General features: G+C 45.8%; 1 protein-coding gene across 8 annotated transcripts in view; it reads right to left on the bottom strand.

Annotated features, from left to right (window-relative positions):
- Positions 1–26,682, bottom strand: part of SNCAIP (synuclein alpha interacting protein) — a 666,776-nt gene that overhangs the window by 6,546 nt on the left and 633,548 nt on the right. For 7 of the 8 annotated variants that reach the window (XM_069625574.1, XM_069625570.1, XM_069625572.1 and 4 more), the window contains one exon: positions 21,757–21,827. The exons of the other annotated variant lie outside the window; for it this stretch is intronic. In XM_069625574.1, coding sequence (XP_069481675.1) covers positions 21,757–21,827 — 71 coding nt within the window. The remainder of the gene's footprint in view (positions 1–21,756; positions 21,828–26,682) is intronic. 8 annotated transcript variants of the gene reach the window in all.

Genomic DNA, 26,682 nt, shown 5'->3' with positions numbered 1-26,682 from the left:
GAGATGATGTCTGAAGGTAAGGGTAGGTACAGGCCAGGTTCGGTTGTCTGCGTGAAAGAAGACACACTTGATTATAACATTTTAAAAGGGAACATATTTAAGGCGCCTGTGCCAGATCACACTCGGGGTGCATATGCATGTCGGATCACAGTGGGGGTACATAGTAGAGTGGATGAATGGATTGCGCACCTACTTGCGGTCCACTATGCTCACCATTCTCTGGAAACAGTGGAGAGAGCAGGGAGGTCACCAGCTGCACAGAGACAAAAACAGTGAGGAGGAAACAATACCGGAGACGGAAGGAGCCAGGTCACAAAGCCGTGCAGTGTCCATGGCAGGTATGGCTGAACTCAAGATGGCAGAGGCCGTCTTTAAGCCCATGGCCAGTGATCCCCAGTCTAATTAGGGAATTAGAGAGCACAGCATAAAAAGAATCTCACCACATGCATCCGATTCATCCGTGAATAAGACACAGGGAGGAGGTGAACTTGTCAAGCATTGATGCATCCCATGACCTGGGGCTAGTAAGCAATGGATCCACCAGCCCCAAGCCTTACTGGGGCTATCAAGGCAACCTTATAACCAGACCATGATCGAAGTCCCCAGACTTATGTATGGATTGTTGAGAGCTGCTTTGATTTAAACTACCACACTTTAAGTGAATTGAACTCTATACTCATTTATACATTTTGACTGGTGTCTGTACCAGTACAAAGGTGTGCAGGAGACAGGGCTATCTCGGTGTACCATCTTCCTCACTTTATATTGACAGCCTATGTGTTAGGTTTGTTTTACCTCTCATGCACCCAAGTTAAATTTATATCTCTTTTTCTGACATTTTTGGTGTGTATTTGAAATGTTTGACATTCAGCTATAAGAGCCACCCAAACAGCATAGATAGAGGCAGAAGGAGGAAGATTGAGTTAGGATAGAGATTCCGAGAGGGGTTGAAGGAGGCAAGAAAGGGAGGAGGATTTTGCAGGGAATTGCCAGTCCCTGTCCAGAATGGGAGGAAGAAAAGCAAGCTGCCACATATATTAACTGTTGTGAACTGTTCCCCATATTCTAGCAAAGGCCAGAGAATGCGGTGGCAGAGAAGATTTGTTTGACAGCTTGCTGGGCTCAAGCCAAAAAGCTAGCATGGGTCAGAGACAGCTGAAAGAGAAGAAACACACTCAGAGCCTATCATGGGCTCAAGTCTACGAAGGCAACCCTTGGTTGGTGGGTAGGGAAAGATTCTTGATGGAAATAATGTTGGGTATCCCGTGAGCCTGGAGAGAATAATAAATACTTGCTGGTAAGGCATAGGTTCTATCCACATCCCACGAGCTTGGGAGAAGCTAAATGAGAATATTGGAGTCAAGGAATAACTCAACAAATACGAAGAAAATAAACTCAGGCACTAGAGACAGAGATGGCCATCAGGGGGCTACATCCCAAGAGCTGTGTTTTGTAGATTAGGAAATAGGAGCCTCTTTGGGTAGGTACCTATAATTGCTTTGGTTATATCTCCATTTTGATCCCATCATCACAGCCCAATCTTTATTGCGTTCTATGTGTAAACGCGTAGCCCCTGAATGAGTTGCTCAGTTCATCCAACCATTATTTATGAATCCAATCCAAAGAAATTAGTTTAACCCACTGGACTAGTTTGGGAGTCTTAGCTATGGTGGATGACTTTGGTTCAGAGACTTTGCCCATCCTTCCACACACTGGGCCTCATTACGACCCTGGCGGAGTGGGTTTACGCCAGCGGTATTCGCGGCGGACCCGTCCGCCCTACTACGAGTTCCCGTAGCGCCATGGAGCGTTTTCCGCCTGGTTTTTCCGGGCGGAGAAATCCATGGCGCTACGGGACCTTGTTGTTAATTACGCCACCGTATTTTACGGTGGCGTAATTAACGCCTTCCCCACTCCCATTATACCCTATGGGGCAAAAATGGGAATGGGGAAGGGTAAAATGGGGAATGGGGATTTACCACCCCGCCAAGGTCGGAATGGGGCGGTAAATCCGCCAACCCCCATGGCGGTATCGGCAGCTTTCCGCCGTGCTCCATGGTGCATATTGCACCACGATTTCCGCCAGGGTCGTAATGAGGCCCACTGCCATTTCGTTTCTCCCACTAACGCACAGTAGTTTGACAGGACAGGCAAACTCACTATCTACATCTGTTATGCTTTACTTAGTTTCCCAGAAGCATTTCCCCACCATCCTCCTATGAGGAAGACCTGATTCACATGGTAGGAAAAAACTGCAATGCTACCTCGAGGACTATAGTACTCAGGGACCTAAATCTAGGCCTTAATGACCCTTCAGTAACTGCTACCGCAGCTGTCGCTAATGCACACTCCAACCTCTGCTTTATTCATCGGGTCTCAGCCCCAACCCACAATAAGGGTAGAATCTTGAACTGGGTATCGGACCTGAATAGCCAGATCCCGATCACCTCCAACTTACCCTGCCCATGGTCAGATCACCACATTGTGACATTCACCCTCCCGATGCTGAATCAGCAGCCGCCTGCACCTCCAGTAATGCATCCTACCCTTTCGTGCAGCACCCACAAAATATCCAAAGACTCCATCTCACCTCATCTCGCACCACTCTTACCTGAGAACCTTGACTCTGCACCCAATGACCCTAGCAGATATCTACTTAAACACCTTGAACAAGACTATACACTTGGTGGCCCCATTAAAGGGGAAGTTTACGCAAAAAATGTTATTGTCTCAAAAGATGGGCCATAATAAAAAATATACCTACAAAATATTTTTAAACATAGTTCATATGTAACATTTTTTGCAAATGAGGCTCAAACTAAAGAAATTCAAGCACTAGGAGGCATCCATTTTGTGAAATGGATGAGGCTCCTGTGCTTGTGTTAAGCTCTGCCCTCAACGCAATAATGAAGCAAAAGCCGGTTGTAATAAACAAAAGCTACCAGTGGGTGGCTTTTGCTTCGTTATTGCCAGAGAGCAGAGAATGCAGTCAGGATCCTTCTCGCCGGCTGCTGCTCGTAAGCGCTTTTTAAAACAAAAACTTTTACTTGAAGAAAGAAAACCACAGCAATTATAAATACACCCGTTGTTGTATTTATGATTGCCGTGGCTTTCTTTTTAAGTTTCATGGGCTCCAATTATAAATACAACCATGTTGTATTTATGATTACGGTGGCTTTCACTTTGAGCACGGGAGACTCACTGCAATCATAAATACAACCCTATTGTATTTATGAATTCTGTGGTTTTCTAACCACAGCAATCATGAATACAACAAAGTTGTATTTACAATTGCCGCGCCTTTTCTTGTTGGCAAGTCCAGGCAATTATGAATACTTTGCTGGCATCCGGCAGAGTATTCATAATTCCTGTGACTTTCTTTTCCAGTTTCCCGAGCACGGGAAACTAGAAAAAGTCGCAGCAATTATGAAAACTCCGCCAGCAGCCAGAGAAGTATTTATAATTGCTCTGCCTTTCATTTTACGTTTTCTGTGCTTCCCCGGGCTTGAGGAGCACAGAAAACGTCAAATGTAAGTGAAGGCAGCCTCCTCTCTGTGTTAAGCTCTGCTCTGGCTGCAGTAAGCAAATGCTCCCAGTAGGGGGCTTTTGCTGCTTGATTATTGCTGCCAGAGCAGAGCTTAGCCTGAACAGAGGAGGCTGCTTCAAATCACAAAATGGATGCCCCGGTGTAAAAACTTTGAGCCTCTTTTGCTCAAAATTTTACATAGAAACTTTCTTTAAAAATATGTTTTATATTTATTTTTGATTATTGCCCATCTTTTTGAACAATAACATTTTTGTGCGCACTTCCCATTTAATGCCCAGCAGAGCCAAACCAGAAGACCCCTGACCTACAGGCCCTGCGCTTGAGTAAAAGGCAAGCAGAAATTATTTGGAGAAAAGACCCAACAGATCAGTCAGCATCCTCCTTCGACTCGATTGCCAAAGAATACAAACAGTCCATCATTACAGCCAAAGCGACAGCCTATAACACAAGAATATAGAATGCCAGTTCGAACGGCCAAGAAATCTTCAGAATCCTTAGAGAATTGATATTGGTATATTTATTTGTATCGCGCTTGTACACAAGTGTTTCAGAGCGTGACAAGGCAACGGAGGGGAACAAGGGAGAAACAAAACAACGATCTTAGTAGGCCCAGTGACATTGAGAACGTGCAAGTGCATTGGAGAGGGAAAGGGGAAAAGTGCATGAAAGGGGGAGAAGTCGAAAGTGTGCAGCAAAGGAAAAACAGATAAATAATAAAATAAATAAATAATAAAAGGCAACCAACAGTGGCAGTGCAGCCAGCAAGTGGCAAGGGGTGAGGTTAAGGCAGAAGACAGGGTATGTCTGATAAGTGCAGGAAAAAGGGGTCGGGCTGTATGGTTACAGATACAGACCCCAGTACAAGGGGTTGCCAGGAGGCAGTGCGGGTGGGTGGCAGGGTGAGAAGGTGCCTGGGCCCAGAAGTCAGAGGGTAGGCCAGGTGCACGGTGCAGAGAGAGAGAAGATCAGCAGGGGAGAGGAGGGGCAAAGGCAGAAGCAAAGGGAAAGGTCTTGAGGTGCTTCCAGAACCAGAGATGGTTCTCCTCCAGTTTCTAAGTGGCAGGGAGGCTGTTCCAGAGGGAGGCCCCAGACGAAGACAGAGATCTACCCCTAGCTCGTTTCTTTAAAAAACGACTGACCCTGAGGGAGTTAGAGGTAGAGGATTGAAGAGCTCGAGAGGGGAGGTATTTACGGAGGGACAACTGACGGTATTTTGGACCCAGGCCCCAGAAAGCCTTGTGGACAATGCAAAGGGTTTAGAATTTAAACCTTGCAATCACTGGGAGCCAGTGGAGAGATTTCAGGGCTGAAGAGATATGATCTCAGGGCTTGAGGCCAAGGACAAGTCTCGCAGTCCTGTTCTGGATGAGTTGCAAAGGGCGGAGAGTGGAGGCAGGTAGATTTAGAAAGAGGCTGTTACAATAGTCCAACCTAGAGGGAATCAGGGCTCAGGAGACAGTGAACTTCTGGGGGAAGGAGAGGAAAGGCAGAGTACCTCTGAGAAGGTGCAGTAGGAAGTTTGATTTTTTAGAGACATCAGAGATGTGGGCAGAGAAGGAAAGCATGGAATCAAAGATGACCTCGAGGTTCTTAGACTTGCAGGTGGGGGTAGGAGGAGGGCCAAGGGAGGCCGGCCAGAGAGTGAGGGGAAAGGAAGGTGAAGGTGTGCCGATGAGGAGGATCTCTGTCTTGCTGGCATTCACACAGAGATGGTTGGTGGCAAACCAATCTTGAATGGCAGATAGCCAATCAGAGATGAGAGAAGGAGAGGAGGTGGCCTGAAAATAAGTTGAGTGTCGTCAGCACCAAATGGCAATGCGGTGCGCGAGAGTAGCCAGGTATTGGTTGTAAAGCCAGGGCGAGAGGTTGGACCCCTGGGGACACTGCAGGTAGAAAGGGAGATAGATGAAAGGAAGGACCCAAGTTGGACCTGTGAGGGTCGATCAGAGAGGAAAGAGGTCAGCCAGGTCAGAGCCTGATCGGTGATACCCAGGTTGTCATGGAGAGGGTTGAGCAGGATGGTATGGTTGACCGTGTTGAATTAGAAACACTGTCCACCCCCCACCACTATCACCAAAGATGAAACTTGGTGCATAAATATCCAAAATACTATGCGATCCAAAATAACCTCCCTACAACAGAAAAAAGAAAAGAAGCAAGCCCCTATCACCACCTCCACCCAACACCTTTCTACTAATCACCAACTCACAGAAACGGTCAATATACTTAGAAAGCTCAAACCCTCTAGATGTAAAGGGGATATCTGCCCTACTAACATAGTCAAAGTCTGTTTGGAAGCCCTAGTCTCGTTCATTACTAGATGTATCAATGCCTCCTTCTCTCCCAGCCAGCCTAAAAGAACTGTGGGTTCTCCCCTTACTAGACAGTACCAAATAATTACTGACCTATCACAACGGTCTGGTTCTTGCTAAAGATCTTGGACATGGCAGCCTAGGATCAGATACAAACCTTCCTAGAATCCAACCACATCATTGGGATGTGCCAATCAGGCTTCCGGCCAGGACATGGGACAGAAACAGCATTTCAATACCTGAAACACCAGCTTGATTCCTTCAGAGACATAAGCAAGCCAGCCCTCCTACTCCTCCTGGATCGCTCTGTGGCCTTTGACTTGGTGGACCACAAAACGCCTTGTCACTATCTTATGGCCGCCACCAAATTCTCCCTTCAAGCCATGACCTGGGTAGCATCCTTCTTGGAAGGAAGATCAATGAGAGTCTTCTCAGAGACTGCCAGAGCCCCTCCCATCTCCATTCCGTGTGGTGTTCAACAAGGCTCCTGCCTATGCCCTTCCCTCTATAACATTTCCACCAAACCCCTCTTCGACCTCCTGGACTCCATTGGCATAGCCTACACCAACTATGCCTATAACACCCAAATCCTTCTTTCACTTTCAGGCATTTGTGACACAGACTCCCTTACTATGAATAAAATATATTCAAAAATCCAGGCCTGGATGGCTACAAACCACCTATGCCTTAATGACGACAAGACAGAGATCCTACTGGTGAGGTCCCCAGCCACGTTTAAAAAACTCAACACCCAATTCTCAGCCTTCACGATAGATGCTATTCACATCCCCTTCTCAGCATCTGTAAAAACGCGGGGTGTCTACCTCAATGCTTCCTTCTCCCTCACCAGACAAGTGAACGTGATCGCTTCTTCAGCTGCATACACAGATAAACTCATCAATGCAGTCAGTCAATTCCTTACACCGATCAGCTGCCTCACTATCGCCAGAGCAATCAGAGGAGCGAGACTGGACTACTGCAACGTCCAAACTGCAGGTAATCCAAAACAATGCCTTACGTGCAGCACTCAACATCCCGAAATAAAAGATCACATCTCAGCAGCAAGAAAGGAGGCACATTGGCTCCCAATCCGATAAAGAATTATCTTTAAAATACTCTCCATTATGCATAAACGTCTTGCTAACGTTGCCCCAGAAGATCTGTCTCAAACAATTGTGAGAACCAAGTCCACCATACCAGTAAGGGTTATCCACGCCCAGCAACTTGATCCTTCAACCTTCAAAAAAGTCAGAAGAGGAGGCTCCAGCTTCCCAGCAGTGGCAGTGCACCACTGCAATGCTCTTCCCCTGCGCTAAGGGCAGAGGATTCTCACTGCCCTTACGTAAGGCATTAAAAACGTGGCTCTTTGTCTAAACGACATTGTTATATGGTTGAGTATATCTACCGAAACTACTGCATGTACGGGGAGAGTATTCCGCTTCGCACCTCCTTGCACTTGTGTAACTGGCTTCAATAACATCGTCCTGTTTAAAGAAAAGCAGATGAGCTGCACGAATGTCCCCGTTGACTCCACAATAATATGATATGAGTTACATTTTCCAGTCAGGATCCATCCTGTGGACTGGACATCCCACTCCCAGCATCAGTCAACTTGCCTGTCAGCAGTGTATTATCAGTGTCAACACGGTCTTCTGGCTTGACCTGTAGAGCACTCAACAGTGTTGCACCTTTTTAGTCATGTAATGGTACTGCAGTGAAATGTCCCCCAAGCATCATTATCATTATTTTAATCTCTTGCATTTTCATCTCAATTCATGGGCATCGGTTGCTCCCAACCTGCGGCGACAACCTACTCCACAAACTCACTCTTTTCCACCATCCTAGGGGCAGAGCTTAAAAACCTATTGAGGACCCTCTTAGTACCTGAATTGAACCTAACAGGAGTTTCATGACAGGGAATGCCAACTCTTCTGTGTTTATGATTTCTATGGAGACCTCCACAGTCTCTATAGTCCTCATATCTGCGGATTCTGTCTTGGGTTGTCTTCTTATCTTAATCTGCCGTTTTTGGTTCCAATATGGCAAATGCCCTTGAGAGAAACCTCCTTAGCCATTCGTATTTAACTTGAATAGTATTTGTCCATATCACAGGCCATCAAAGCCTCCAGGGCTTCTGGCAAATACTTTACAGTGATATCTACTCACAGATAAAAACTGTCCTTATACAGCCAGCTTTGCCACACTCTATTTCTAGTTCAATGCTGTTCACCACATGGCGAGCTTCCCAGCGGTGCAGTCTTCTGTTCTTTTGTTCAGCCTCTAGCAAGCATATGCCCTGGCAGGAGAGTTTGACCAGACCCCATCTACTTTGCTTCTTTAGCGTTTGGCACCCGTCGGGGTACTCCACAACAAATAGCTCTACTCAGCTCTCTAAAAGATGTGTTGGAAGACCCATGCATGCCCGAGAGAATTCCCTTTCCGTGGTTTCTCTGCAAGGTGACCTCCATCCCTCATTCCACTTCCACGGGACGGCTGATGGAGCCAGCCCTTGAGCCCTAGAGAAGAGAAGCCTCCTCAGAACTCGGCTGGACCTGCCCCTGGGAAAAGCATTTTAACTGCAAAATCAAAGAAACCAAACAGAATGGAACGATAATCAGTGTCTTGGGGAAAAAAACGAGGACTCTAAGTGGGAATGCAAAGGTTTGGTTTCTTAATGCACTGTGTTGTACAGAAGTACATCTACGATTTTATGCTCCTTGACCTCAACATATGATGTCACTGAAATCTGTGTGTGCATGACAGTCACTGAGGGAGACTACCCAGGTAAGAGCGTGAGAGAGAATGGATGTGTTTTAGAGAGCAGAACCAGCTATGTGTAAGAGGGACTGGGCGTATGTAAGAGAATGTGCATGTCTGAAAAGTACTGTGTAAAGTACATACTGTGAGAGAGCTTGAGACCAGAGGCATGCAATAGTGGAAGTTAAGCATGTTTAGACAGAAAAGATGTGTGCGAACAAAAGTAAATACATAAAACGCAACTATTTGAACGTTCCAGAATAGTAATATGGCGTGTCACAGTTACGCATTGGTCACATGACCTACAAATATAGAGACAGTAAGAGTCTGACAGGCACTAATACGGGACTGTAAAATGTTTAGGCAAAGAGGGCAAACATTACAATGGGAGGACATCTAATATTGTCAATGGAATTCTAAAGAAGCTAAAGAGGAACCCTCAAAAGGAAATACATATGTAATATTCAGGGAAAGAACAGAAGCAACTTGGCAAGACGTCTAGACAAAAGGAATACCAGATAGGAGGTGCTGAAAAGGGGAAGACTGCAAATTGCGGCAATCATTGAAAATAGGCAGAGACCAACTGAATACAACAGACATCAAAAACAAAACCATTTCTGAGACCGAGACCATGACCACATCACTGGAAGGAGACACAAAGACAAATACACAATGCTGTGATCTTCCTAGGGTTCGTTTGCAGGGATGAGCATAGGCTCTGGCTCTATAAGGCGATTACTGACCACCGTGCGCACATTGTTTCGACATGTGGCATGTGTGCCTCCCAAAAGAAGATGCTCACACTGAAAAGGCAGAGTGTGTGTCTTCAAACTGAAACATGCCCTGATCAATTTGTGTCCTGGGCTAATCATGACTAATAACGATAAAGGAATAAACAATACGAACAAGGACATTAAATACTAAGCTACTCAAAGGTGGCAAGAGAAGCGTGGAGCATGAAGGATGAAACAAAGTGATGTGGAAGGAAGCAAAATATTTAATTTCATTACATCTGCTGTTATAATGCTTTACCGGCCGCATACTCAATTGGTGAACTACACGACCAGGTAAACAAAAACAGAAAGGTCTTGCCCAGGGGTGTTGCTAGGTCTGAAAAGATCCGGGGCTATGCTAATTCTGGGACTGTCTGGACTGGGGGCTAGCTTGCCTTTTTGGTTGTAACCCCTAAGCTTCTATCTGGAGCTAGAAACAAAAAACCCAGGGCTATAGTCCACTCAATCCCCCTAGCAACGCCTCTGGTCTTGACCCATTTTCTAAAAGAAGAGAAACTGTTTCTTTTCTGGATGTCTTCCAGAGTGCAGAGATCTGGACGTCAGGGTGAGTCATCCGCTTTGTTGTGCGACCGCAATAAATGTGGGTACCCTCAGAGCCCCCTATCCTCCCAAGGATGGCCAAAGAGATCAAGGGCCCAATTCATGGAAAAATGTCCAGAGATCCCGCAAAGGTCAGGCGCCGAGAGCGCTTCTATGTGAGCCTGCGCACATAGGTCTTTCTGCACGCTCCACATATTCATGAAATTGTCAGCGCAAATTGACCATATACGAAAATCGCAGCCGGAAAGCCCCCAACATGCCCCCCACGCAAAGCAAAAAGAGCCAGATACAGCTAGCTTTGCGTGCTCCGCGGGCGCAAACACATGCATCCTTGAAACAGTGCGTGGAGTCCCCCGCAACCAGGTCTGCACCTTAGGGGGACTGCACTGGGTCCCCTGTAACTATTACCAACACCCCGATAACATGCGTAAACATTTGCGTAAAACTCTGGAAAATCTGCGTGCAAACCCCCATGCACCCTACTACACTGCGTACGTGACCCCATAAGTTAGTTCTGAAGCCAGCCTGCATGCACGCTGCGCCCTCCTAAATCCAACATGCAATCTCACCGCGCAGAGGTGATTCCTATGCGCAAGTGTCTGTACGCCTGCCTTCGGGTGGCGGATAGATTGAGGGTTTTGCTTTGGCCTTTCCCTGATGAGAGCTCATGAGGTCAGATCCATGAATACGCTTGTTCCGTGCATATGTGGGCGTGCGTTGGACTGCCTGCAGCCCGTCCTTCGTAATGCCCACATTTCCCCATGTTCTTCCCCATTTTACATGTTCCTCCCCCTACTCAGGCCTATGCGCAGGCCACGCCCATGCTGTGCGATGTGTCTTGCGCAGGGTAATCGACTGCACGCAGAGACGTGCCGAGCCTGCGCAAAGTCCCCGCAAAGTCCGAAAAAGTCCAGAGCAGTAGATTCCATGAATCGACAAACAGGATTTTGCGCATGGTTTGGAGCGCAACATCCCTATTTACTGCACAGAAAAGTCCATGAATCGGGCCCCAAGAATCAATGTATTTTCTGCAGATTACTGGTGGAGAATCTATATCTTGATTAGACGACTCAAACAGCCACATGCAGACTCTGAGGAGAGACTAGAACACATGGCCACTTAGCCTGCCCAGGGTCCAGAGGTCTAGGAGAATGGAATATCGCACACTTGAGGAATAAAGCCTGACATGGATTGTGGACTGGTCTTCCTAGCAAAAGACACAGCAGATACAGGAATCTGGCACCAGCCCTCGGGATGCAACTGTAAGCCCCCGCTTTAAATTCCTGGTGAACAGAGGGGACAGCTAGCTGCTTTAGAACTTGCTAGGCAGGGAGAGCCAGTTCAGCATGATGTTGACAGGCAGAGCAGTGGCTTAGGAAGCAGTAGTGACCTTCCTGCCAGATCCTAACATGGTGAGCGTGGTTAGGACATGAACTAAACTATTAAAAACTCCACTCACCTGGAGTTAAGGAAGCAGAGGCCTTACCCACAAAGGGGTGGGGGCACATGAGTCCAGGGCCAATCAGGGATAGGAAGTCCAGGAAGGAAATAACCAACCAGTCAGAATTCTTATTGCACTTATTACCCCAATCACCTTATTACCTGTCGGGTCGTGACCCGTTGATATTGCACAGCTGGAGGCATGCATAAATATACACATAACTACCATCATGAAAGGTTGAACAGGAACTGCTTCATTGGTGCGTGCACACATTAACTTGAGTCACATGACCTTTCACCTTTAATGCGCGTCCCCGTCACCTGAGGTGGCCAGTGTACATGATGCTACATCTCCCCAAAAATAACCTGGTTCTACCCAATCTCCTCAATACCCTTCTTGGTCTCCGAATAATGTGGTGTGGACTGCTTTCAGCTTGAGGACCAAGCAGTTCATGCTTTTGCCTTTTTCCTTGGCCGGTCTGTCCTTCAATCTCTGACTCCTTCTCATTTCCTGTGTACCCTGACTCTTCTATGGTGCGCTCCTCTTCATCACTCCCACTGCCACTCATTTCTAGGGGTCTACTATGTGTCCTCTTGAAAAAAGATGCATTACGCGCCACTCGTTTGTCTGCTCATTCAGCAGTATCATAGACCCTTTCATGCTAGTGACTACTAATGGCACTGGGTCCAACGGTGGAGTGCCTTTTTGTTGTTCCGTCTGTCTCACAATGACATGGTCTCCTACTTCCAGCTCCCCTCTTTTTGCCCGCCTTCCCCGATCTGCATATTCTTTCATCTGGTCCTCTGTGCTAGCTTCTGTTACTCGGGTGTTGTGAGGAACTCTGGACCATATGGTGCGGCCGAACATTAATTCTGCCGTACACGACCTGGTGGAGTCGTGTGGTGTGTTCCAGTAGTCTTGCAAGAGCTGACACAGAGCATGTTACCGGAATGTGGATGATGCTGGATATTCTGATGTTTTTTTTGACATTTGCCATAAATCGCTCTACGGCCCCGTTCACCTGCGGCCACAGAGGGGTAACCGTCCTGTGTCAGAAACACATGTATTTTGTGAAATTCTGAAAGTCCTTGCTGGTGAACGTGGGGGCCATTGTTAGATTTCATCACTTTGGGAATCTCGTAACCTGAGAATGTTAGGTCCGCCACACAAATTACTGCCGTGGCCACTGTGGATGTTATTATTTCTGGCTCAGGGTATCTTGAGTGCTCGTCGAGGACCACTAGTATATTTTCTCCTGATATTAACAGGCCAAAGAAATCAACAGCGACTTCCTCCCATGCTCATTTGGGTAGCAACGTCATTTGTAAGGGCTTAGGAAGCGTTGGGGTTTGTAGGTTGAGGCAGATGTGGCATGCTTTGAGAATGCTTTTGATTATCTTGTCCATGCCAGGGAAGCACACTGTCCGTCGAGCATGCATGTGGTGGACACAATTCCCCTGTGACTCTCATGTGCTGTGTCCACTGCCCTTTGGTGTATGGATGATGGCAGTACTATCCTTTGAGAAACAATTCCAAGGGGGATACAGACAGGTCCTCTCTAGCCCTGGCCAGTGTCCTGAAGAGTGTTGCATCTGAAGTTTTATTGTTTGGCAATGACCCTTCCGTGATTTTTCACCTGAAGTTCCAGATGCATGTGGTTATTAGGTCCAAGGTCACGTCGTCATTTGTACATTGTATCAGTTCTTCCATGGGAATGGCTTCTGGTATGTCCTGGTGGATAACATAGTTAATGTATCCGTCAGCTCTGTTCCTCGAGGTGTGTGTCTCTGCTAGTGGATGGCAGAATAGGAAATCAGCCAGGTTCTCATCCTTCACTGGCCTGTGTAGGATGTTGAATGAATATTCCTGCAGGCCAAAGTCCCGACCTCGCAATCCTGGGCAGCATCTGCGATGATGGCTTCCCATATATGATGATGAGGGCTTGGTGGTCCGTGATGATAGTGAACAGCTTGCCATATACGAATAGATTAAAGTGTTCACAGGCCCATACCACCGCCAGGGTCTCCTTCTCAGTTTGTGATTATTGCTGTTCTGCTTCCGTGCGGCTCTAGATGGCTTAGGATACTATGGTTCATTTTGCGTGTTCACTGCCAGAATGCTGTGCCAATATGGCCCCTAATCCCATGGGGCTTGCATCCACCATCACTTTGTGCTTAGGTTGGGGTCAAAGTACGACATTCAGACACCACAGCAATGTCTTTCTTGATTTTGTCTAATACTTTTTGATGCACATCTTCCCACTGGAATGGGTGGTCCTTTTTAGGAGTGTTCAGAGCGGGGCACTAGTAGAGGGGAAGTCAGGGAGATACCATGTGCAGTAGCTTACAAAACCTAAGAAACACCTTACTTGGGTGATGCTTGTTGGTCGGGGAGCTTCTGTTAGTGCTCAAATCTTTTCCCGGTCTGCTTGGATTCCTTTTTCGGAGAATATGTGGCCAAAGAATTTGAATGTTGTCTTGTTGAATGTGCACTTCTCCTTGTTTAGCGTTAGGTTTGCGTCACTGAGGGCTATGCATACCTTCAAGGGTGTTGTGTCATGGGCTTCTTGCGACTTGCCAAAGATGAGAATGCTGTAATTTATACAATGTGGTATGTGGCATATTATTTTCCGTATTTCTTCTTGAAATATCTTGGCAGCCGATGATATTCTGAAAAATAATCATTCATAACGAAAAAGTCCCTGATGTGTAGAGAAGGTTGTGATGCACCGGAAGCCTCGCTCAGTTCTAAATGGTGGTACCCTTTGTTCAGATCTAACCGAGAGAAAACATTGGCCCCATTCAGCATCATGTCTGTGATACGCGGAGATTGATGCTCCCTCAATATGGCTTGGTTGGGCGTGAACATGTCGACACACAACCGTATGTGCCCTTCCGGATCCTTTTTCGGCAGGGACACTACCAGTAAGACCCACGTGGGGGGGCCAGTCGCTGATTCAATTATGTCCGCCTCCAGGAGGGCCAGGAGTTCCTTCTCCACTTGATGTTGGAATGTTGAACGGTATTTCTCGATAGTGTTGTGCTATTGGTTTTACTGTCTTGTCGATGTGTATATGGATCTTGTGCCCTTTCAGTTTTCCAATACCTTTGAAGAGGTTCAGGAAGTTGTTTCCACTCTGGCGGCCGGTGAGACGTATTTGTTTGCCATGATGTTGTATAGTATGTGAATGAACCTCATCTGAATCGCAGCTCTGAAGCTGGATGCCTCAATGCCGAGGACGTGGATGAGAATATGATCTTGTTGGTCTTTGTGTCGGCAAGTTGTCGTGATTGTTCCTCAGTAAAGGAGCAGACTTTTCACACCAAAGGCATATATGTCCACCCAGGCTTCTTTCAGTTTCAGGGCTTAAGTTTGATTGCGATATTCGCTTTCTGGTATCACGTTTACCGTTGCTCCTTAGTCAATGAGGAACTGGAATGTTTGTCCTTGTATGGTGATGGGCAATGTGGGGCAGTGTTCTGAGGTGACTGGGTTTCCTAACGCATAGGGGTATCCTTTTCTCCTTCGTTCTGTACTCAACTGAGATTCAGACTCACTCGTCGAAGGTGTGGTCGTGCGCCGGTGATGTACACGCCATCTCCCTTTCCAGTGGGCATCTGGGAAGGGAGAGTGATGTGTTCTGGTGCTGTGCAATTCCCGGTTGGCTCTCCTCTGGGAGTATCTACTCTTGTAATCTCTTGTGGGCCTCTCGGCGGTTTGTGTCTGTGCGCCCGTTGGTCTGAATGATGTGATCTGGATGTCCTTGGGTTCCGGCACATTAGTCTAAAATGATCTTCACCTCCACATGTGGAGCATATTTGGCCCATAGCTGGGCAAGTGCATTCATGTGGAAGGTCATAGCCACAGCAGAAGCACTGTTGCTTTTCACTCTCTGTGTCATGATTCGTGGCTGGTTGGGTTGCGGGTCTGTTCATGGATTGCTCTTCTTAGGCGCTCACTGGGGAAATGTGAACTTTGCTCATGGAGGTCATTTGGAGGTCTAGTGCCAATGTCGTCCTCGCTAGTGTGAGGATCTCTGCCAGGGTGTGAGATGCCTGAAGTAGTTTCCTTATGAGTGGCATCGACTCGCACCCCGCAATTACTTGAGATTTGATAGCTTCTTCATTATTGTACCGATGAAATTCACAATGTTTCACTTTGGATCTGAGTCGTCTTACAAGTGTATCCATGCTTTCACATGGAAGTTGCATGGTAGTGTGGAACAAGTGTCTTTCATAATCTAAGTTTTTGTGGATCGCAAAATGTTCTCCTAGTATGCGTCGGAGATCCGAATAGGTGTATTCCATATCTTAAGGTAGTTAAAAAAATAATGTCCTGCACTTCCGGGCAGGATGTGAGGGTGAGTAACCCTATGATGCGCTTGTCCTCTTGCGGGCCATCAGCAGCAAGGTATGCATTGAATTCCTTCATCCACTGGGACCATCTGGGTCCCAGGTTGGCAGTGTCTGTCGTGTCAAAAGGAAACAATGAGGGCAATGGGAATGCATCTCTTCCTTGCACGGCCGGCACAGCGAGCTCCTAGTCCTGCGCGGTAGCGCTAATTTTTGTGTTCTTGGCACAGGGTGCAGGGCATTTCCTTTCTCAGTGGGCGTGGAGACGCTGTCCTAGCGGTCCGCTGACCCGTGGTCCTGCTTGCGTGCATGCACTTTAGCTGTGCTCAGCAGTGCCCCCTAGCAGATGCTCTGTGTGTGTGCTTTGTGCCTCTGGAGCTCTTACCTCCAGCAGTCTAGGGTGCCCAGCAGCAAATGTATGGGCGGGAATGTGACACCGCATAACCAGAAGCCGCTGCTTCCCACCTTGAGGCCCTGCCTCCCTTGGGCCTGGTGAGCTCGGGCTTCAGCGCACGACTCAGCACCAGTGAATGGAGCTTGATCGGCCGAGTGGGTGCACACCGACAGCGATGCTGGCACGGGTCCTCTGCCTCGTCAATGTCGGGTCGTGACCCATTGATATTGCGCAGCTGGAGGCACGCATAAATAAACACATGACCACCACCATGAAAGGTCGAACAGGAACTGCTTTATTGGCGCGTGACGTGAGCACACATTTACTTGGGTCACATAACCTTTCACCATTAACGCGTGTCCCCATCACCTGATGTGGCGGGTGTACACGATGTTACATTACCCACAGTATAAAACGGGCTAGACAGCTTAGCCAAGGAGACTCCAAGGGCAGGGCGGGTGGGGGGGGGGGACTAAGCCACACAGCCAAGGCATAGATAACGTACGTTGACCAGAGTTTATGAGTACGAGATAGCCCTCCTACCCCACTAAAGAAATGCACAAGGATTATTTTATGCCTTAAAACTGAGTGATGCTGTCCTAAAGGGATTAGGGACCTTTTTCACTAGAACAGGACACACATGGTGTTGTTTTGAGCAACCTGACATTTTGTTGTATTTATAGAAAAACTCCTTTCTTTGCTTAAAGTAAGACCAAGGTCCCACACGGATGTCCTTGTCATTCTAACGGTTTGGAACCTGGTCCTGCAGGCGGTTGGCAGGAAGAAGCTGAAAAGAAACATTAAGGGTAGAGAGAACCTTTTGAATTTTCAGTTTACTCTCTTGCTGTCAAGAGAGCTTTATATTTCGTTATTACCTCGTCCTTGTGTTTGTAAATAAAAACTGTGTAAGAACTTTAAAGTACAGTTTCTTGGTGCTCGGTCCAAGAGACACCCATCATAGGGCTCCAGTAGCCAGGTAGGAAGGAATTGTCCTTCTCAAGCATAGTGAAGCAAGACTATAGACAGTCTGATTACTAAGGAACAAACCTTAATTGCAAAATATGACTTCAGCTTCAGTCAATGCATCCGTTTAGCCACTGTAGTCACATCATTCCAGAGGTCAACATGACGATCCAAGCAGCTCGGATGGGAACAATTTGTGGGTGATGCGAGTGCCATTGTGCAAATGACTACATGCCACACATGATAGGTGATCTTGAGAGAAGATGTTTATCTTCTGAAGTAATTTCAGATACTAAGGGGGGAAAGGTTAATCTGCATGCCTATGAATACAGTGGAATCCATTTTTCTGGTGGAGTCTCTTCTGTGCCACCGTGCGATGCTCACATAGTTGAATTTGGATGACAAGTTAAAGTGATCTAGCAGCACTGAGCTTTAGCACTAAAGAGCAGAAATCAAATTGTTTTGGCATCAGAGACTCAGCCAATTTCTCTTAATCAAAATGACATCCCACGGTAGACTTTTACAGCAAGCCAGTGTGAAAATAAAAGGTTACTACTAAGATTGATAATTGTTTTGGTGTTGTCCACATCTGTTGAAAACTATGCTTGGCAAAGCTGATCTAGTTTGTGCAGGGGCTGTCTCAATACAGAGAACAAAGGTTTCTGAAAGGTTTCAAATCTGTTGGGACACCAGATGTGAATGGGGAACACTCAGACTTTTAGTGCAATAACTTAACTTTGTCAACAATGCTACCCCACTCACAAGGGTTCTACTTGCCAGCATTCACTCCGTGGCTCTCGTCCACCTCCCAGCAGCTCTTGTGGTCACATTCCCCAGCTGCTTACAAGCTGCATCACTTGTGAATTGCCATTAGATCGAAACCTCAGTGCACACCAAAGAGCAAATATGGCCTGCTATCAAATTCTTTTACATACATTTGGCTAGGGAGTGCACTACTGTTCTCCATCTATGGAGGGTCCGGTCAACCAGTCCTCGCTTGCTCCACAGCTTCTCATCAAACTCCCAGCAGACCCTGTGTCTTCATCTCCCTGCCCACGCACACTCAACTTGTCAAGCAGATATTGTGTGATGAGAGTCACGTGACTCATCACCCCTTCTCACCATCACTTCCAGGGCCTTCATCCTGAGTGTCCCCATGACTATTTAAAGACAGCTAAACCCCCACCCCCCATTGAACATCATCATTTGGGCTCTTTAGGGATGGAAAGGGCCGCTGTCTCCCTGCACATCTCTCATTGTACACAATGGCCCTCATTACGACCCTGGCGGAGAACCATGGTGCAATTTGCACCATGGTCCATGGCGCTAAGCTGCCAATTCCGCCATGGTGGTTGGCGGACTTACCGCCCCATCCCGACCTTGGCGGGGCGGTAAATCCCCAATCCCCATTTTGCCCTTCCCCATTCCCATTCTTGCCCCATAGGGCATAATGGGAGTGGGGAAGGCGTTAATTACGCCACCGTAAATTACGGTGGCGTAATTAACAACAAGTCCCGTAACGCCATGGATTTTTCCGCCTGCAAAAAGCAGGCGTAAAAATCACCATGGCGCTACGGAAACTCGTAGTCAGGCGGAAAGGTACGCCATGCTTTACGCCGGCGTAAATCCCCTTCCGCAAGGGTCGTAATGAGGGCCAATGTGTTTTACACAACCTCAAACCAACCATTCCCATTTTACATTGCAGACACCTCATGCTCTACAGAACCGCATCCACGTACATGCGCAACCAACATCCCAAAGTTCACCCTCTCTGAATCTCATGCTCATCAATTCATGCTCCACTCATACATGCACTGCAACATCCATGAGCATATCACGCACAATAAGCTAGACATTCTTTTCATCACCAAAAGATGAATCATGTCCTTCCGTGATGAAATGATCCCTCGGAATTATGGAATCCAATGCAAACACACCATCACACTTAAATCTACCTTAAAACCCACCTCACTCTGCACAACATCTCACCCTTATTTGATTTTCTGCCCGCCGCTTCCCCCTCTCTATGGTAGATATATTTCTTTACAATTTTGAACATCATTTACATGACCATATGATGATATGAGGCACCCGATAACCAGTGCTCCAGATAAGATTTTGAAGTGGGGGTATTGTACTCCCTATTTTTTAAAGTTGGGAGTAAAATGATTTTTTAGGGAGTAAAAATGTAAGTCCAATTCCCAATGGAAGCATTTTATAAGCGAGTAAACATTTTAAATGGAAATGTTTTTGTAATCATTATTCCTTTGCACCTAGCTATTCATACACATTAAAAAGATACATGTTTACTTCTTCCAATCAGGCAGTAATAATAGTAGTTTGTTTCTTCCTGTGGTATAATGTGCACTACTGATCCAAACCTATCCCTGGAGCTGCGTGGGGGAAAGCAGGAGCACAAGGTCCTATGTGTCTGTTTCCTATTTTTTATTGTTACTCTCCATTTTAATTTTTGGGGAGTATCTGCCTATTTTTAGGGAGTAAAAGTAGCCGATCCACCCCTTATCTGTAGGGCTGCCTATGACAGTGGAGTTGAACTGGCGAATTCAGATCAGCTACTAGTTGAACCAAACAAGACAACCAGAATGCTAGAGGGTTGGGGCACGGGGGGGGGCAAGCCTCACTCTTAGTGATCACGTCATGCTTTACTGAACATAAATCTTACAACGATTTCGAATTCATATCTGCATAAATAAATGACACCTCCAGAAAGAACATGAAAAATGGCAAAATAAAATGAGGTGTGCGGCACAAAGATATGGTGTGACGGGGCACGCACACCCAGATCTCAAATCTAGGCATTCACCTACCCACTGCGAAAATAATGTACTTCATCGTAATACATGTAAATGATGGGTCTTGAATAAGGCAGTTTATGTACCAGTGACTGAAGGAGAACTCATCTCCCACACTTTAATCCGCCTATAAAACAAACCAGGCAGGTAGAGTAGCTCGTTGTTTACCAGGTTAATTGTAAAAACATACTAGAGCAGATGGCTGGTAGTCCTCACAATAAGTACATTATTTTTTTAAATGCGTGTGGTGGATTAAAAAACCTGTTAATGAAATGAAAATAAAACCCATGTAGGTGTTTTAAATATTAATAAACATGTGTAAATCAACGGATAGCTGCCATTTTAGATGGCTTTTAATTCATACATCTAGCAGAAAATGGGTAAATTCTACTATCATTAGGGCATGCAAAGTAATCAATGCCATGGTAATGTACACAATTACACATTCTTTAGAATATATCAGTCAGATATAGTGAAAGCGATGAAAACGTCTACATTTGGGACTAGCGCAAGGCATATTTTCCATTGTTGGGGATTAATGTTACTGTGAATTTAGGGATAGCTCTGAACCTATATAGATTTTCTTCCAAAAAAGTAGAAAACTACTTTATAATTCACTAACTACCAATGAAAAAAGAAAACGCACTCATTGGGGATTGATGCAGCCGAAGGGGTGGAGCACACATAAAAAGACCCGTTTCCTCCTCAAGGATGTATCTCATTTCGCTCAATAAGAGGACTGTTTGTAGGCGAGATTTCTCGGGGACATGACATGGCTGATAAACTTCAACATCCAAACTTTCAAAAGATGAGAGTTATGAGAGAGTAAACTGGATGGAAAGTATATGGAGATTTGGGGACCATTTGATGAATTGTATACTTGAGGCAAGTATCTTAATAATGAAGAGTTGATATGACGTGAAGGGCAGAGAGATAATAAGGAGCTTTGTCTTTATGTATGTTTGTGTTTTGTTGTGTGTGTATTGTCTGGCTTTGGTATTTCTGCTGTTATGTTTTGCTAATGTATAGAATCGATTATTCTAGATAAGATAAGGCAATATTGTTATGGTTAGTAAATCTTTTGGATGAGTTGGCGTAGCAAAACACTAATGGTCGGAAACATTTCATTAATTTGCCATGTGTGATCCCGTTCTTCACCCTATGTAAATTCAGTCGATAGTTCCACATTTGCATGTCACATTTGCTCAATGACATTTTTGTTACTATGCTCTGATGTTGTTTCCTTTTTAAAACAGGTGAATTGGTTAGCTGTTTGCTAATTTCTTGCTGGCAGGATATGGTGAGCGATGCGTGGAACACTTATGTATAAGCTTTTGGAATGGAGTTTACACAAAGTAGGGCCTGTTACATAATTTAAGCAGATGTGTAAAATTAACAAATTCAACCCAGATGTTAATGGACACCTGAAGATCTTCCGCAGATTGTTGGACATGAGTTCACATTTAGGTTCAGACAAAGAAAGACTGCCTGTGATAAATAGTGCATACACACCTGCGTTGGGTATAGAGCTAAAACAACTCTGTCTCACATTCTTTATAAACATTCTCCTTGACGCATGATAGAGAATATAGGCTCCACTTTTCCGTTCTGGTACTTGCTTATGTTCAAAAGGAGTTTATAACTAAAACACACCGCATTTAATTTTTCGGGAGACAAACTGTCAACCAACTTAGCCACTGCAGACAAAAGAAGGTATGCGGATTGAATGATTTGAGGAAAATAAAGTCACATGTGTCCAGGCACAAATCATAAACATGGGAAATGAACATGCAACAAAACAAACTGAAAAAAGCAAAAAGCATCAAGCGGCAAAAGCACATACCATACATAGTTATGCAGATGGTCCTCGCGCGCGACTCTAGAAGACAGACTGGCACCGCGGATGTAAGGCCCCTGGAGAAGCGCAATGCAAAAATCAGTACATGCAACAAGGTAAGACATGCATATTATGAAGCCACATTACAAGCAAGCATCGGCATGGCTGATGAAACGGTGTCACACACGGCCTACTCCATGCTTGGTGCTGCAGCACAGTGCGGTCCTGCTCGCTCGCGAGGAACCACATACTCCACTATGTGTAGATTTCGTCTGATGTGAAGCCCCTGAAAAAGCAGCAGAACTGAATCCATTTGAATTCAAGTGGCTATTCGCATGCATGCTGTGTCTTAAGCGTTATTCAGTGCATGCACTCTTAAGCCCATGTTTCTACTTTCATGTGTCTGCATTTCTTTTTAAAGCATTTTTATCTTAAGTGTGGTTGCTATGGCCTCCTAGTAAACCAAAGGAGAATTTGCATTTTTTAAGAAACCATACAGTTAAATGTGACATATACTAAAATAGTGCATCCATGCCTGCAATGTTACTACCTACTCTTTCGTGTCAGGTTTCGTAGTCCCAGACACACAGACACACAGAGACACACACACACATCACTATTAAGAATACACAAACAATATCACAATGGCACTACTCCATCCTTCACATCTGTGCCTGCCCAGGCATAAAGCATGACAATGGTACATTATAACTTGCTGCTCAACTTATGTAGCACACTAACTACTTTGAATTCATGTTCTGGATGCTCGCCTCTGTGTTGTGTTGTTTATGCCTCGTGGGTGAGGAACGGCTTTGAAATCCTGGGAAGGACATTAAGGGTTAAACGATAAAGGAAGCGATTATCTGCATCTACCCCAATCCGTTTATCTTGCACTTGGATGAAGCATTTCTGCCTCTGGGACCACTCACCCCACCCGTTTTGCTAGATGACAAATTGCTTCCACACCATTCCAGTTTCACACACAGTCCTGAACCATTACAGGTTTGGAGGTATTTGGGTGATAAATCCACCAGAATACCGCCAAACAGAATTACTGTTATTGCCACTGGGTCTGGCGGAATTACCGCTGGATTACAAGTGGTGGCATGGGCGCGTTAGTAGTTGCAGTGCGGCAGTGCTGCAAAGGTAACAGGGTTACCACTGCATTACTGCCGTTTTTCCCACACTGCCATACTCGTAATGAGGCCCAGAGCTCAGATTGTGGGTTTCCATAATGGATAGTATTAGGTTAATGACGGGGGGCGCTGCACTTCTGTGCCATTTTTAAAGGGCCCTCGCAGCCGGGTTCTCCTTAAAGCGCAGCAGCGAGTTCAACAGCTTGGGGTGCTTCCCTTCTTAGAATCATAGTTTAGAAGTTGCCAAGTGTCCAATATAGTTAGTATTATCTGAACTGGTTCAATATCTCAGGGCCTATGGCAGAATAGTGACTTCTGTACCGTGAGATACTGTGCTGGAAAAGTTCTAATATATTCGAAATTTGTAACATGAAGTCAAGTTCCAGACACAATAACTCAGCAGCTGTGCCTTTTGGGAGTCCAAGGTGGACTTTAAAAAAGGAGTTCTCAAACCCCGGAAGTGGGCTCCTTTCCACAAAGAATCACAATAATTCTGGACCAAAATGTACAATACACCCTAGTTTGGCTGAGTAAGCCACCCATAAGAGTCATCCATCTTATCGTTCAGTGCCACAAAGTGCTGCTTCCATCTTATATTGAAGAACTGGTAAGAGTAGACTTTTAGCATTGCTTCTGAATTGAATGTTTTAAAAATTGAGCGCAATCCCTCTGGAGGCAAAAGACATGGTGTCTATAAAGACAGGGGCAGGAATATTACCCAGAGCAGCTTTATGATGTGCCCAAAACCTAGTACCACTTCCAAGGGACTGGGATCCGACCGTAAGTTGACGTAAAACCCATATATGAACCCCTTCCTGAGGCCAACTTCCCCCCAAAAGAGTGTGTTTACCATATCCTATCTCAACGTCCTTCATGAATTTTTGGGGACAATCGCAGTTCCTATCTACTCCCCATTACTAATTATTTTCCTTCTGGATAAGGAGTGGACCTAACTTTAAAACAAGTATTGATGAAGCCAATAGTTATGGGTTTTGAATATGCCTTAAGAAGCAAACCTCAAATATTGCCATCATGTTGCCACCAGTTACTGCCATCATTTGCTCTGGCGCGCCATGCTGCTATTAAATGTGGAGGTGTTCACTCCCTACCAGGGTTTACCATGCAATTCCCAGAGAATCACAGCAATGGCCAGGTATTGAGAATCTGGAGTGGGAAGTGAAAAAATGTCTTCATGACTGCTGAGCATCTCTAACATTTAAAGATTTAGGACATACTCTGCACTTCCGCTGCCTCACGGGGGCAAGCCATGCACAGAATTGCATGATGTGGTCATCTTCTGCCATTTACTCTTTTGCACATGGAATGATACACACAGTATGACATGCAGAAAGTGCAGTAACTGGTAAGGTTGATCTCCTTAGCCCCCTGCCATGTAGATGACATCAGTCATCAATTGGTGGTTGCTCAACCAATCGGACAAAACTCAAAGAAATCTGGAAAATGACTGCATGACTATAGGAAATGATCTTAAAAGAACATTAAGTCCAAGGATTGTGTGGGACAAATATATCGCCTAGCAATGTGCTCTTACTAAGCCTGGAAAAATATATGATGCTGCCATAATCCCCTCAATATAGCTGTGACTGTCCCCATCCAATATTGCAATTGTAACTGGCTATTTATAACGCGCTTAATACCCAGAGTTTCTAAGCACGGACACAGGGATCAAACCAGTTTTGATGCGCATCGTCCTGTTTCCAAGGCGAGTGCGTTGCCCCTGAGCTATCCTCCCGAGAACATCCAAACTATATATACAGATGAGAGTTACTATGTTAGCTAAGGGCGTACGGGCAGGGCAGCACAGCACATGTTGGTTCACCCGGGGTTTTCAAAACCACTTTGCTGAGGTTTTCCAGCGAATTAAACATGTGCACTGTATTTGTTGTCCTATAAACCCCTCTAGTGAGAAATAGCTATGGTCTATTAAGTTCCAAAGATGGCCTAACAAGCTGAAGTCTCAGAGAGAATTGCAGATGACACGCAGGCAGGGTGGTGGGACGGGTCAGGTTGTGCAGATCATGTATACTTACATGGCGACCGGAAAGGGACCAATCACAGTGTTACAGCCTAACTCAACCAGTTGCTCGAGTGCAAATGAAGGTGAACTTCCTGGTTGCAGAGATGGGATACCACTGTTGTCAGAACTTTGACACTGACGCTTTGACCACATTCATGCCAAAGGGAGAACATGTATACGGCCCTCGGCTGCATAACGGAGGAAATTGCAACTACTCCATGAAATGGAGGTTGGAATCCCCTGATCAATCCCTCATCTGATCTGAAGTCATGATCTTGGCCTTTTGCCTATTTTTGGGTCTGGAACATGACTTGAAAAAACATAATGCATTGCAGCATTGGCAGTGATTTTTTTTTAATGTCGTTGGTGAACAATATCGAACCTCTGGCCTCAGGATGTCAATGAGAGGAACTTGATGGCCATGTTTATAAAGATCTTCTGAACCAGTGCCTGCCTCTGAATCAGAGCAGGCTGAATGATATGGTCAGTGAAGTGGTGGACTATGCTCAGCACTTTGGTGTCCTGGTTGACTGAGATCAACACTGAAGGAACCGAGAGACACGGTTTCTATACCGGTGCCAGGCACCTGGGAAGCAGCTGAACACTGCAACTGTCATTAGTGGAAGAAATGCGCTCCTTCGCCTTCAAACCTCTACTCAGAGGACCTTTTACGTTTAATAGCCACACGTTCATGAAAGGCTTGAGAAGAGGTCCATCAGAAGTGGGTGGAGAAGAGTCACTGGGGGGAGAGGGACAGATCAAGACTGGCTCTAGAGGGCTTGCTTGTTTTAAGAGAGATTAGATTTTCACAGCTGAACAAGTGGTAAAGACCCTTGGCTTGATATTCTGGTTAAGAGCCAACAGTTTCCCTCATGCCTGCCTCCTCATGATTGCAGACAATGCAGTTCTATCCACTGTATCATTCACAGCACAACAGTTTAGCAATAGCTGAGAATTATTGCTTGGCGCTTTGGGCAATACAGAAGCTCAAGATCCCCAAAACCTGTGCAAAAGAAAGACTAAGGGATCATAAGATTGTATATGGCCCACCAGCTCAGAGTCAATAGTGCTATTAGCACCCTGCCACTGGACAGGGTGCTTGTGCCATTCCAGAATATATAGGATAAATAAACAGAAGTGAAATTAAGTGCAAAGGTGATGGATGAAGGCTGGAAGGTTTTGAATTTAGCATAACCTAGTCAGTGCTCTGGGTAACCCCCCAGACCACCGTTTTTCAGGCTGCCATGTCATTACAGAAGGTGAAAGACCATATGCAAATCAGGCCTGGCTTCACTCTAAAAAGGGGCGTCCAGCCAAAAGTGATAGGTCACATCCTTTCTGCACAAGACCCCAAGCAACCTCAGCCATGTTTCATCCTCACTATGCATTGTCAGTGTAAGTATGGAACTCTTAGACTGCACTATGGCTCCTTAGTAACACTAGATTGACACAACCAAACTTCACAATTAATTTTTTAGGTAGATGAACTGGCTTCACAATGTGGACAACAAAGTGGGTTCCGGGTACGTATGCTGTGTGGATGATCCATGCAGACTAGCACTGGCATGAAAGCTCTGTTGAGAGTGGTGGGGTGAAGGCAGTTACCATGTGAAGCAGGGCAAGTCTAGGACTAGTCAGATAGTGAAACACGGGTTATCATTCAGATGGCTGCCATCTTGGTGTTAAATGTAAGCAGATTCATTATAAACATGGTTTTGCTATGCTGACTAGTACCTATATCCCTGGACAGTGGGCTGA

Source organism: Ambystoma mexicanum, chromosome 6p (assembly GCF_040938575.1).
Source record: "Ambystoma mexicanum isolate Mex_15411 chromosome 6p, UKY_AmexF1_1, whole genome shotgun sequence".
Classification (NCBI taxonomy): Eukaryota; Metazoa; Chordata; class Amphibia; order Caudata; family Ambystomatidae; genus Ambystoma; species Ambystoma mexicanum.
The sequence above is the reverse complement of the archived record's forward strand: the minus strand, read 5'-3'. Positions and strand labels throughout refer to the sequence as shown.